General features: G+C 47.1%; 1 protein-coding gene across 1 annotated transcript in view; it reads right to left on the minus strand.

Annotated features, from left to right (window-relative positions):
* The window catches only part of LOC139369970 (uncharacterized), a 41,681-nt gene that overhangs the window by 23,611 nt on the left and 1,234 nt on the right, over window positions 1–16,836 (minus strand). Inside the window, exons 2-3 of the mRNA XM_071109253.1 lie at window positions 16,551–16,663; window positions 457–589 (exon numbers count right to left, since the gene is read on the minus strand). Of these exons, the coding sequence (XP_070965354.1) occupies window positions 457–589; window positions 16,551–16,650 (233 nt within the window). The 5' untranslated portion in view covers window positions 16,651–16,663. The remainder of the gene's footprint in view (window positions 1–456; window positions 590–16,550; window positions 16,664–16,836) is intronic.

Consider the following 16,836-nt stretch of genomic DNA (forward strand, 5'->3'; position numbering starts at 1 on the left):
GTGTGTGTCTTCCATATGAAGGTGTGTGTCTCTCACGTGAAGGTGTGTGTCTCTCAAGTGAAGGTGTGTGTCTCTCACGTGAAGGTGTGTGTGTGACTCAAGTGAAGGTGTGTGTGTCTCTCACGTGAAGGTGTGTGTGTGTGTCTTCCATATGAAGGTGTGTGTCTCTCACGTGAAGGTGTGTGTGTGTCTCTCACGTGAAGGTGTGTGTCTCTCACGTGAAGGTGTGTGTGTCTCTCACGTGAAGGTGTGTGTCTCTCACGTGAAGGTGTGTGTGTGTCTCTCACGTGAAGGTGTATGTCTCTCACGTGAAGGTGTGTGTGTGTGTGTCTCCCACGTGAAGGTGTGTGCGTGACTCACGTGAAGGTGTGTGTGTGTGTCTCTCACGTGAAGGTGTGCGTCTCCCACGTGAAGGTGTGTGTGTGTCTCCCACGTGAAGGTGTGCGCGTGACTCACGTGAAGGTGTGTGCGGTACAATCATAGCGTGCGTGAGGCAGCACCTCTCCTCTCTGACAGAAGGTAACGACCAGGTCCTCTTCTCCTTCAGGATCATGTGACCTGCTGCAGTTAGACGGATCTACTGGGTATACTATATACACAGGGGATACAGAGACCACAGGGGTTTAGACTGATCTACTGGGTATACTATATACACAGGGGATACAGAGACCACAGGGGTTTAGACTGATCTACTGGGTATACTATATACACAGGGGATACAGAGACCACAGGGGTTTAGACTGATCTACTGGGTATACTATATACACAGGGGATACAGAGACCACAGGGGTTTAGACTGATCTACTGGGTATACTATATACACAGGGGATACAGAGACCACAGGGGTTTAGACTGATCTACTGGGTATACTATATACACAGGGGATACAGAGACCACAGGGGTTTAGACTGATCTACTGGGTATACTATATACACAGGGGATACTGAGCCACAGGGGTTTAGACTCATCTACTGGGTATACTATATACACAGGGGATACAGAGACCACAGGGGTTTAGACTGATCTACTGGGTATACTATATACACAGGGGATACAGAGGCCACATGGGTTTAGACTGATCTACTGGGTATACTATATACACAGGGGATACAGACACCACAGGGGATACAGAGACCACAGGGGTTTAGACTGATCTACTGGGTATACTATATACACAGGGGATTCAGAGACCACAGGGGTTTAGACTGATCTACTGGGTATACTATATACACAGGGGATACAGAGACCACAGGGGATACAGAGACCACAGGGGTTTAGACTGATCTACTGGGTATACTATATACACAGGGGATACAGAGACCACAGGGGTTTAGACTGATCTACTGGGTATACTATATACACAGGGGATACAGAGACAACAGGGGTTTAGACTGATCTACTGGGTATACTATATACACAGGGGATACAGAGGCCACAGGGGTTTAGACTGATCTACTGGGTATACTATATACACAGGGGATACAGAGACCACAGGGGTTTAGACTGATCTACTGGGTATACTATATACACAGGGGATACAGAGACCACAGGGGTTTAGACTGATCTACTGGGTATACTATATACACAGGGGATACAGAGGCCACAGGGGTTTAGACTCATCTACTGGGTATACTATATACACAGGGGATACAGAGACCACAGGGGTTTAGACTGATCTACTGGGTATACTATATACACAGGGGATACAGAGGCCACAGGGGTTTAGACTGATCTACTGGGTATACTATATACACAGGGGATACAGAGACCACAGGGGTTTAGACTCATCTACTGGGTATACTATATACACAGGGGATACAGAGACCACAGGGGTTTAGACTGATCTACTGGGTATACTATATACACAGGGGATACAGAGACCACAGGGGTTTAGACTGATCTACTGGGTATACTATATACACAGGGGATACAGAGGCCACAGGGGATACAGAGACCACAGGGGATACAGAGACCACAGGGGATACAGAGACCACAGGGGATACAGAGACCACAGGGGTTTAGACTCATCTACTGGGTATACTATATACACAGGGGATACAGACACCACAGGGGTTTAGACTGATCTACTGGGTATACTATATACACAGGGGATACAGAGACAACAGGGGTTTAGACTGATCTACTGGGTATACTATATACACAGGGGATACAGAGACCACAGGGGTTTAGACTGATCTACTGGGTATACTATATACACAGGGGATACAGAGACCACAGGGGTTTAGACTCATCTACTGGGTATACTATATACACAGGGGATACAGAGACCACAGGGGATACAGAGACCACAGGGGATACAGAGACCACAGGGGATACAGAGACCACAGGGGATACAGAGACCACAGGGGTTTAGACTCATCTACTGGGTATACTATATACACAGGGGATACAGAGACCACAGGGGATACAGAGACCACAGGGGTTTAGACTGATCTACTGGGTATACTATATACACAGGGGATACAGAGACCACAGGGGTTTAGACTGATCTACTGGGTATACTATATACACAGGGGATACAGAGACCACAGGGGTTTAGACTGATCTACTGGGTATACTATATACACAGGGGATACAGAGACCACCGGGGGTTTAGACTGATCTACTGGGTATACTATATACACAGGGGATACAGAGACCACAGGGGATACAGAGACCACAGGGGTTTAGACTGATCTACTGGGTATACTATATACACAGGGGATACAGAGACCACAGGGGTTTAGACTGATCTACTGGGTATACTATATACACAGGGGATACAGAGACCACAGGGGTTTAGACTGATCTACTGGGTATACTATATACACAGGGGATACAGAGACCACAGGGGTTTAGACTCATCTACTGGGTATACTATATACACAGGGGATACAGAGACCACAGGGGTTTAGACTCATCTACTGGGTATACTATATACACAGGGGATACAGAGACCACAGGGGATACAGAGACCACTGGGGATACAGAGACCACAGGGGATACAGAGACCACGGGGGATACAGAGACCACAGGGGATACAGAGACCACAGGGGATACAGAGACCACAGGGGTTTAGACTGATCTACTGGGTATACTATATACACAGGGGATACAGAGACCACAGGGGATACAGAGACCACAGGGGTTTAGACTGATCTACTGGGTATACTATATACACAGGGGATACAGAGACCACGGGGGTTTAGACTGATCTACTGGGTATACTATATACACAGGGGATACAGAGACCACGGGGGATACAGAGACCACAGGGGTTTAGACTGATCTACTGGGTATACTATATACACAGGGGATACAGAGACCACAGGGGATACAGAGACCACGGGGGTTTAGACTGATCTACTGGGTATACTATATACACAGGGGATACAGAGACCACAGGGGATACAGAGACCACAGGGGTTTAGACTGATCTACTGGGTATACTATATACACAGGGGATACAGAGACCACAGGGGTTTAGACTGATCTACTGGGTATACTATATACACAGGGGATACAGAGACCACAGGGGTTTAGACTGATCTACTGGGTATACTATATACACAGGGGATACAGAGACCACAGGGGATACAGAGACCACAGGGGTTTAGACTGATCTACTGGGTATACTATATACACAGGGGATACAGAGACCACAGGGGTTTAGACTGATCTACTGGGTATACTATATACACAGGGGATACAGAGACCACAGGGGTTTAGACTGATCTACTGGGTATACTATATACACAGGGGATACAGAGACCACAGGGGTTTAGACTCATCTACTGGGTATACTATATACACAGGGGATACAGAGACCACAGGGGTTTAGACTCATCTACTGGGTATACTATATACACAGGGGATACAGAGACCACAGGGGATACAGAGACCACAGGGGATACAGAGACCACAGGGGATACAGAGACCACGGGGGATACAGAGACCACAGGGGATACAGAGACCACAGGGGATACAGAGACCACAGGGGTTTAGACTGATCTACTGGGTATACTATATACACAGGGGATACAGAGACCACAGGGGATACAGAGACCACAGGGGTTTAGACTGATCTACTGGGTATACTATATACACAGGGGATACAGAGACCACGGGGGTTTAGACTGATCTACTGGGTATACTATATACACAGGGGATACAGAGACCACAGGGGATACAGAGACCACAGGGGTTTAGACTGATCTACTGGGTATACTATATACACAGGGGATACAGAGACCACAGGGGATACAGAGACCACAGGGGTTTAGACTGATCTACTGGGTATACTATATACACAGGGGATACAGAGACCACGGGGGATACAGAGACCACGGGGGATACATAGACCACAGGGGTTTAGACTGATCTACTGGGTATACTATATACACAGGGGATACAGAGACCACGGGGGATACAGAGACCACAGGGGATACAGAGACCACAGGGGTTTAGACTGATCTACTGGGTATACTATATACACAGGGGATACAGAGACCACAGGGGATACAGAGACCACAGGGGTTTAGACTGATCTACTGGGTATACTATATACACAGGGGATACAGAGACCACAGGGGATACAGAGACCACAGGGGTTTAGACTGATCTACTGGGTATACTATATACACAGGGGATACAGAGACCACGGGGGATACAGAGACCACAGGGGATACAGAGACCACAGGGGTTTAGACTGATCTACTGGGTATACTATATACACAGGGGATACAGAGACCACAGGGGATACAGAGAACCACAGGGGATACAGAGACCACAGGGGTTTAGACTGATCTACTGGGTATACTATATACACAGGGGATACAGAGACCACAGGGGATACAGAGACCACAGGGGATACAGAGACCACAGGGGATACAGAGACCACAGGGGATACAGAGACCACGGGGGATACAGAGACCACAGGGGATACAGAGACCACAGGGGTTTAGACTGATCTACTGGGTATACTATATACACAGGGGATACAGAGACCACAGGGGTTTAGACTGATCTACTGGGTATACTATATACACAGGGGATACAGAGGCCACAGGGGATACAGAGACCACAGGGGATACAGAGACCACAGGGGATACAGAGACCACAGGGGATACAGAGACCACAGGGGTTTAGACTCATCTACTGGGCATACTATATACACAGGGGATACAGAGACCACAGGGGTTTAGACTGATCTACTGGGTATACTATATACACAGGGGATACAGAGACAACAGGGGTTTAGACTGATCTACTGGGTATACTATATACACAGGGGATACAGAGACCACAGGGGTTTAGACTGATCTACTGGGTATACTATATACACAGGGGATACAGAGACCACAGGGGTTTAGACTCATCTACTGGGTATACTATATACACAGGGGATACAGAGACCACAGGGGATACAGAGACCACAGGGGATACAGAGACCACAGGGGATACAGAGACCACAGGGGATACAGAGACCACAGGGGTTTAGACTCATCTACTGGGTATACTATATACACAGGGGATACAGAGACCACAGGGGATACAGAGACCACAGGGGTTTAGACTGATCTACTGGGTATACTATATACACAGGGGATACAGAGACCACAGGGGTTTAGACTGATCTACTGGGTATACTATATACACAGGGGATACAGAGACCACAGGGGTTTAGACTGATCTACTGGGTATACTATATACACAGGGGATACAGAGACCACCGGGGGTTTAGACTGATCTACTGGGTATACTATATACACAGGGGATACAGAGACCACAGGGGATACAGAGACCACAGGGGTTTAGACTGATCTACTGGGTATACTATATACACAGGGGATACAGAGACCACAGGGGTTTAGACTGATCGACTGGGTATACTATATACACAGGGGATACAGAGACCACAGGGGTTTAGACTGATCTACTGGGTATACTATATACACAGGGGATACAGAGACCACAGGGGTTTAGACTCATCTACTGGGTATACTATATACACAGGGGATACAGAGACCACAGGGGTTTAGACTCATCTACTGGGTATACTATATACACAGGGGATACAGAGACCACAGGGGATACAGAGACCACAGGGGATACAGAGACCACAGGGGATACAGAGACCACGGGGGATACAGAGACCACAGGGGATACAGAGACCACAGGGGATACAGAGACCACAGGGGTTTAGACTGATCTACTGGGTATACTATATACACAGGGGATACAGAGACCACAGGGGATACAGAGACCACAGGGGTTTAGACTGATCTACTGGGTATACTATATACACAGGGGATACAGAGACCACAGGGGTTTAGACTGATCTACTGGGTATACTATATACACAGGGGATACAGAGACCACGGGGGATACAGAGACCACAGGGGTTTAGACTGATCTACTGGGTATACTATATACACAGGGGATACAGAGACCACAGGGGATACAGAGACCACGGGGGTTTAGACTGATCTACTGGGTATACTATATACACAGGGGATACAGAGACCACAGGGGATACAGAGACCACAGGGGTTTAGACTGATCTACTGGGTATACTATATACACAGGGGATACAGAGACCACAGGGGTTTAGACTGATCTACTGGGTATACTATATACACAGGGGATACAGAGACCACAGGGGTTTAGACTGATCTACTGGGTATACTATATACACAGGGGATACAGAGACCACAGGGGATACAGAGACCACAGGGGTTTAGACTGATCTACTGGGTATACTATATACACAGGGGATACAGAGACCACAGGGGTTTAGACTGATCTACTGGGTATACTATATACACAGGGGATACAGAGACCACAGGGGTTTAGACTGATCTACTGGGTATACTATATACACAGGGGATACAGAGACCACAGGGGTTTAGACTCATCTACTGGGTATACTATATACACAGGGGATACAGAGACCACAGGGGTTTAGACTCATCTACTGGGTATACTATATACACAGGGGATACAGAGACCACAGGGGATACAGAGACCACAGGAGATACAGAGACCACAGGGGATACAGAGACCACAGGGGATACAGAGACCACAGGGGATACAGAGACCACAGGGGATACAGAGACCACAGGGGTTTAGACTGATCTACTGGGTATACTATATACACAGGGAATACAGAGACCACAGGGGATACAGAGACCACAGGGGTTTAGACTGATCTACTGGGTATACTATATACACAGGGGATACAGAGACCACGGGGGTTTAGACTGATCTACTGGGTATACTATATACACAGGGGATACAGAGCCCACAGGGGATACAGAGACCACAGGGGTTTAGACTGATCTACTGGGTATACTATATACACAGGGGATACAGAGACCACAGGGGATACAGAGACCACAGGGGTTTAGACTGATCTACTGGGTATACTATATACACAGGGGATACAGAGACCACGGGGGATACAGAGACCACGGGGGATACATAGACCACAGGGGTTTAGACTGATCTACTGGGTATACTATATACACAGGGGATACAGAGACCACAGGGGATACAGAGACCACAGGGGTTTAGACTGATCTACTGGGTATACTATATACACAGGGGATACAGAGACCACAGGGGATACAGAGACCACAGGGGTTTAGACTGATCTACTGGGTATACTATATACACAGGGGATACAGAGACCACAGGGGATACAGAGACCACAGGGGTTTAGACTGATCTACTGGGTATACTATATACACAGGGGATACAGAGACCACGGGGGATACAGAGACCACAGGGGATACAGAGACCACAGGGGTTTAGACTGATCTACTGGGTATACTATATACACAGGGGATACAGAGACCACAGGGGATACAGAGACCACAGGGGATACAGAGACCACAGGGGTTTAGACTGATCTACTGGGTATACTATATACACAGGGGATACAGAGACCACAGGGGATACAGAGACCACAGGGGATACAGAGACCACAGGGGATACAGAGACCACAGGGGATACAGAGACCACGGGGGATACAGAGACCACAGGGGATACAGAGACCACAGGGGTTTAGACTGATCTACTGGGTATACTATATACACAGGGGATACAGAGACCACAGGGGTTTAGACTGATCTACTGGGTATACTATATACACAGGGGATACAGAGACCACAGGGGTTTAGACTGATCTACTGGGTATACTATATACACAGGGGATACAGAGACCACAGGGGTTTAGACTGATCTACTGGGTATACTATATACACAGGGGATACAGAGGCCACAGGGGTTTAGACTGATCTACTGGGTATACTATATACACAGGGGATACAGAGACCACAGGGGTTTAGACTGATCTACTGGGTATACTATATACACAGGGGATACAGAGACCACAGGGGTTTAGACTGATCTACTGGGTATACTATATCCACAGGGGATACAGAGACCACAGGGGTTTAGACTGATCTACTGGGTATACTATATACACAGGGGATACAGAGACAACAGGGGTTTAGACTCATCTACTGGGTATACTATATACACAGGGGATACAGAGACCACAGGGGATACAGAGACCACAGGGGTTTAGACTGATCTACTGGGTATACTATATACACAGGGGATACAGAGACCACGGGGGTTTAGACTCATCTACTGGGTATACTATATACACAGGGGATACAGAGACCACAGGGGATACAGAGACCACAGGGGTTTAGACTGATCTACTGGGTATACTATATACACAGGGGATACAGAGACCACAGGGGATACATAGACCACGGGGGATACAGAGACCACGGGGGATACAGAGACCACGGGGGATACAGAGACCACAGGGGATACAGAGACCACGGGGGATACATAGACCACGGGGGATACATAGACCACAGGGGATACATAGACCACGGGGGATACATAGACCACGGGGGATACATAGACCACAGGGGATACAGAGACCACAGGGGATACATAGACCACAGGGGATACAGAGACCACGGGGGATACATAGACCACGGGGGATACATAGACCACAGGGGATACATAGACCACGGGGGATACATAGACCACGGGGGATACATAGACCACGGGGGATACATAGACCACGGGGGATACATAGACCACGGGGGATACATAGACCACGGGGGATACATAGACCACGGGGGATACAGAGACCACGGGGGATACATAGACCACGGGGGATACATAGACCACAGGGGATACATAGACCACGGGGGATACAGAGACCACGGGGGATACAGAGACCACGGGGGATACAGAGACCACAGGGGATACAGAGACCACGGGGGATACAGAGACCACGGGGGATACATAGACCACAGGGGATACATAGACCACGGGGGATACATAGACCACGGGGGATACATAGACCACAGGGGATACATAGACCACAGGGGTTTAGACTGATCTACTGGGTATACTATATACACAGGGGATACAGAGACAACAGGGGTTTAGACTCATCTACTGGGTATACTATATACACAGGGGATACAGAGACCACAGGGGATACAGAGACCACAGGGGATACAGAGACCACATGGGATACATAGACCACAGGGGTTTAGACTGATCTACTGGGTATACTATATACACAGGGGATACAGAGACCACAGGGGATACAGAGACCACAGGGGATACAGAGACCACAGGGGATACAGAGACCACAGGGGATACAGAGACCACAGGGGATACAGAGACCACAGGGGATACATAGACCACAGGGGATACAGAGACCACAGGGGATACAGAGACCACAGGGGATACAGAGACCACAGGGGATACATAGACCACGGGGGATACATAGACCACGGGGGATACAGAGACCACAGGGGATACATAGACCACGGGGGTTTAGACTGATCTACTGGGTATACTATATACACAGGGGATACAGAGACCACAGGGGATACAGAGACCACAGGGGATACAGAGACCACAGGGGATACATAGACCACGGGGGTTTAGACTGATCTACTGGGTATACTATATACACAGGGGATACAGAGACCACAGGGGATACATAGACCACAGGGGTTTAGACTGATCTACTGGGTATACTATATACACGGGGGATACAGAGACCACAGGGGTTTAGACTGATCTACTGGGTATACTATATACACAGGGGATACAGAGGCCACAGGGGATACAGAGACCACAGGGGATACAGAGACCACAGGGGATACAGAGACCACAGGGGATACATAGACCACAGGGGTTTAGACTGATCTACTGGGTATACTATATACACAGGGTATACAGAGACCACAGGGGATACAGAGACCACAGGGGATACAGAGACCACAGGGGATACAGAGACCACAGGGGATACATAGACCACAGGGGATACAGAGACCACAGGGGATACAGAGACCACAGGGGATACAGAGACCACAGGGGATACATAGACCACGGGGGATACATAGACCACGGGGGATACAGAGACCACAGGGGATACATAGACCACGGGGGTTTAGACTGATCTACTGGGTATACTATATACACAGGGGATACAGAGACCACAGGGGATACAGAGACCACAGGGGATACAGAGACCACAGGGGATACAGAGACCACAGGGGTTTAGACTGATCTACTGGGTATACTATATACACAGGGGATACAGAGACCACAGGGGATACATAGACCACAGGGGTTTAGACTGATCTACTGGGTATACTATATACACAGGGGATACAGAGACCACAGGGGTTTAGACTGATCTACTGGGTATACTATATACACAGGGGATACAGAGGCCACAGGGGTTTAGACTGATCTACTGGGTATACTATAAACACAGGGGATACAGAGACCACAGGGGATACATAGACCACAGGGGTTTAGACTGATCTACTGGGTATACTATATACACAGGGGATACAGAGACCACAGGGGATACAGAGACCACAGGGGTTTAGACTGATCTACTGGGTATACTATATACACAGGGGATACAGAGACCACAGGGGGTTTAGACTGATCTACTGGGTATACTATATACACAGGGGATACAGAGACCACAGGGGTTTAGACTGATCTACTGGGTATACTATATACACAGGGGATACAGAGGCCACATGGGTTTAGACTGATCTACTGGGTATACTATATACACAGGGGATACAGAGACCACAGGGGTTTAGACTGATCTACTGGGTATACTATATACACAGGGGATACAGAGACCACAGGGGTTTAGACTCATCTACTGGGTATACTATATACACAGGGGATACAGAGACCACAGGGGTTTAGACTGATCTACTGGGTATACTATATACACAGGGGATACAGAGACCACAGGGGATACAGAGACCACAGGGGATACAGAGACCACAGGGGATACAGAGACCACGGGGGATACAGAGACCACGGGGGATACAGAGACCACAGGGGATACAGAGACCACGGGGGATACAGAGACCACGGGGGATACAGAGACCACGGGGGATACAGAGACCACGGGGGATACAGAGACCACAGGGGATACAGAGACCACGGGGGATACAGAGACCACGGGGGATACAGAGACCACAGGGGATACAGAGACCACAGGGGATACAGAGACCACAGGGGATACAGAGACCACAGGGGATACAGAGACCACAGGGGTTTAGACTCATCTACTGGGTATACTATATACACAGGGGATACAGAGACCACAGGGGATACAGAGACCACAGGGGATACAGAGACCACGGGGGATACAGAGACCACAGGGGGATACAGAGACCACAGGGGATACAGAGACCACAGGGGATACAGAGACCACAGGGGATACAGAGACCATGGGGGATACAGAAACCACGGGGGATACAGAGACCACAGGGGATACAGAGACCACAGGGGATACAGAGACCACGGGGGATACAGAGACCACAGGGGTTTAGACTGATCTACTGGGTATACTATATACACAGGGGATACAGAGACCACAGGGGATACAGAGACCACAGGGGATACAGAGACCACGGGGGTTTAGACTGATCTACTGGGTATACTATATACACAGGGGATACAGAGACCACAGGGGATACAGAGACCACAGGGGATACAGAGACCACGGGGGTTTAGACTGATCTACTGGGTATGCTATATACACAGGGGATACAGAGACCACGGGGGATACAGAGACCACAGGGGATACAGAGACCACAGGGGTTTAGACTGATCTACTGGGTATACTATATACACAGGGGATACAGAGACCACGGGGGATACAGAGACCACGGGGGTTTAGACTGATCTACTGGGTATACTATATACACAGGGGATACAGAGACCACAGGGGTTTAGACTGATCTACTGGGTATACTATATACACAGGGGATACAGAGACCACAGGGGTTTAGACTGATCCACTGGGTATACTATATACACAGGGGATACAGAGACCACAGGGGATACAGAGACCACAGGGGATACAGAGACCACAGGGGATACAGAGACCACAGGGGATACAGAGACCACAGGGGTTTAGACTGATCTACTGGGTATACTATATACACAGGGGATACAGAGACCACAGGGGTTTAGACTGATCTACTGGGTATACTATATACACAGGGGATACAGAGACCACAGGGGATACAGAGACCACAGGGGATACAGAGACCACAGGGGATACAGAGACCACAGGGGATACAGAGACCACAGGGGATACAGAGACCACAGGGGATACAGAGACCACGGGGGATACAGAGACCACGGGGGATACAGAGACCACAGGGGATACAGAGACCACAGGGGATACAGAGACCACAGGGGATACAGAGACCACGGGGGATACAGAGACCACAGGGGATACAGAGACCACAGGGGATACAGAGACCACAGGGGATACAGAGACCACAGGGGATACAGAGACCACGGGGGATACAGAGACCACAGGGGATACAGAGACCACAGGGGATACAGAGACCACAGGGGATACAGAGACCACAGGGGATACAGAGACCACAGGGGATACATAGACCACAGGGGATACAGAGACCACGGGGGATACAGAGACCACAGGGGATACAGAGACCACAGGGGGTTTAGACTGATCTACTGGGTATACTATATACACAGGGGATACAGAGACCACAGGGGTTTAGACTGATCTACTGGGTATACTATATACACAGGGGATACTGAGCCACAGGGGTTTAGACTGATCTACTGGGTATACTATATACACAGGGGATACAGAGACCACAGGGGTTTAGACTGATCTACTGGGTATACTATATACACAGGGGATACAGAGACCACAGGGGTTTAGACTGATCTACTGGGTATACTATATACACAGGGGATACAGAGACCACGGGGGTTTAGACTGATCTACTGGGTATACTATATACACAGGGGATACAGAGACCACAGGGGTTTAGACTGATCTACTGGGTATACTATATACACAGGGGATACAGAGACCACAGGGGATACAGAGACCACAGGGGTTTAGACTGATCTACTGGGTATACTATATACACAGGGGATACAGAGACCACAGGGGTTTAGACTGATCTACTGGGTATACTATATACACAGGGGATACAGAGACCACAGGGGTTTAGACTGATCTACTGGGTATACTATATACACAGGGGATACAGAGACCACGGGGGATACAGAGACCACAGGGGATACAGAGACCACAGGGGATACAGAGACCACAGGGGTTTAGACTGATCTACTGGGTATACTATATACACAGGGGATACAGAGACCACAGGGGTTTAGACTGATCTACTGGGTATACTATATACACAGGGGATACAGAGACCACGGGGGTTTAGACTGATCTACTGGGTATACTATATACACAGGGGATACAGAGACCACAGGGGTTTAGACTGATCTACTGGGTATACTATATACACAGGGGATACAGAGACCACAGGGGTTTAGACTGATCTACTGGGTATACTATATACACAGGGGATACAGAGACCACGGGGGTTTAGACTGATCTACTGGGTATACTATATACACAGGGGATACAGAGACCACAGGGGTTTAGACTGATCTACTGGGTATACTATATACACAGGGGATACAGAGACCACGGGGGTTTAGACTCATCTACTGGGTATACTATATACACAGGGGATACAGAGACCACAGGGGATACAGAGACCACAGGGGTTTAGACTGATCTACTGGGTATACTATATACACAGGGGATACAGAGACCACAGGGGTTTAGACTGATCTACTGGGTATACTATATACACAGGGGATACAGAGACCACAGGGGTTTAGACTGATCTACTGGGTATACTATATACACAGGGGATACAGAGACCACGGGGGATACAGAGACCACAGGGGATACAGAGACCACAGGGGATACAGAGACCACAGGGGTTTAGACTGATCTACTGGGTATACTATATACACAGGGGATACAGAGACCACAGGGGTTTAGACTGATCTACTGGGTATACTATATACACAGGGGATACAGAGACCACGGGGGTTTAGACTGATCTACTGGGTATACTATATACACAGGGGATACAGAGACCACAGGGGTTTAGACTGATCTACTGGGTATACTATATACACAGGGGATACAGAGACCACAGGGGTTTAGACTGATCTACTGGGTATACTATATACACAGGGGATACAGAGACCACGGGGGTTTAGACTGATCTACTGGGTATACTATATACACAGGGGATACAGAGACCACAGGGGTTTAGACTGATCTACTGGGTATACTATATACACAGGGATACAGAGACCACGGGGGTTTAGACTCATCTACTGGGTATACTATATACACAGGGGATACAGAGACCACAGGGGTTTAGACTGATCTACTGGGTATACTATATACACAGGGGATACAGAGACCACAGGGGATACAGAGACCACAGGGGATACAGAGACCACAGGGGTTTAGACTGATCTACTGGGTATACTATATACACAGGGGATACAGAGACCACGGGGGTTTAGACTCATCTACTGGGTATACTATATACACAGGGGATACAGAGACCACAGGGGTTTAGACTGATCTACTGGGTATACTATATACACAGGGGATACAGAGACCACAGGGGATACAGAGACCACAGGGGATACAGAGACCACAGGGGATACAGAGACCACAGGGGATACAGAGACCACGGGGGATACAGAGACCACAGGGGTTTAGACTGATGACTGACTGACTAATGATGAAGACTATGGGGGATTGGAAATGATGAAGACTATGGGGGATTGGAAATGATGAAGACAATTACATTGATGGAAGCTTCAGTCTGCAATATTAAATCTGATCTACCTCCATAAAAAGAGCAGGTGTTCCTAATGTTTTGTACACTGTGTATACACACACACACACACACACACATTAAGCAGACCTACCCACAGTTGTTCTCCTACTGCCTTCATAAATACAACAGTCAGCTTCCAGACTGGTTCAGAGTTCAGAGTTCAGAGTTCAGACAGTCTGCGGTTGATTATTCAAAGTGCAACACAGACTTCAGCTCAAATCATTCAAATTATTTAGTTGTATTGTTATATTAGATAGGCACTCGGGAGTTGAAAGAGACTCAAGTCAATCGGCCTGTTAGTGATTTTCTTAAGAAATGAAGGGAGAATGTATTTTCTACGAATTGGGAATGAAGCCCGTCATCCCTGCTGTGGCTGCATTGAACAGACCATATAGATATATATGATATAGATGATATAGATATATATGGTACAGATTATATAGATGATATAGATATATATGGTATAGATGGTATAGATATATATGGCATCGATTATATAGATGTAGATGATATAGATATATATGGCATCGATTATATAGATATAGATGATATAGATATATATGGCATCGATTATATAGATGTAGATGATACAGATATAGATGATATAGATATATATGGCATCGATTATATAGATATAGATGATATAGATATGTTATCGATGATATAGATGTAGATGATACAGATATAGATGATATAGATATAGATGGTATCGATGATATAGATATATATGGTATCGATGATATAGATATAGATGATATAGATATGTTATCGATGATATAGATGTAGATGATACAGATATAGATGATATAGATATATATGGCATCGATTATATAGATATAGATGATATATGGTATCGATGATATAGATATAGATTATATAGATATAGATGATATAGATATGGTATCGATGATATAGATGATATAGATATAGTTGATATAGATATAGATGGTATCGATGATATAGATATATATGGTATCGATGATATAGATATAGATGATATAGATATGTTATCGATGATATAGATGATATAGATATAGTCAATATAGATATAGATGGTATCGATGATATAGTTGATATAGATATAGATGATATAGATGATATAGATATAGAAAGCACTGGACTAAAGTTCACAGAGGTCGACTCTGGAAGTGCTGGCGTGGTTTTCTTGAGTTCTCTCCTTTCACTTCCCTGTTCTTTCCCCTTTTATCTTCCTACAAACTGTTTTTGCTGACGTCTTACCGTGGTTCTGGATGTCTTCGACGATGTAGACCGAGTCGTTGATGGACACATCATCATCATCATCATCACTGAGAATGATAACCACGTCTTCTGGATTCATGTCTCCAAACAACCTGCAAAATATATTTATATAAACCACACACTGCAGTATATATCCTTCACTATAAACCCCACACTGCAGTGTATATCCTTCACTATAAACCACACGCTGCAGTGTATATCCTTCACTATAAACCCCACACTGCATTATATATCCTTCACTATAAACCCCACACTGCAGTGTATA

This window comes from Oncorhynchus clarkii, chromosome 17 (assembly GCF_045791955.1).
Source record: "Oncorhynchus clarkii lewisi isolate Uvic-CL-2024 chromosome 17, UVic_Ocla_1.0, whole genome shotgun sequence".
Lineage (NCBI taxonomy): Eukaryota > Metazoa > Chordata > Actinopteri > Salmoniformes > Salmonidae > Oncorhynchus > Oncorhynchus clarkii.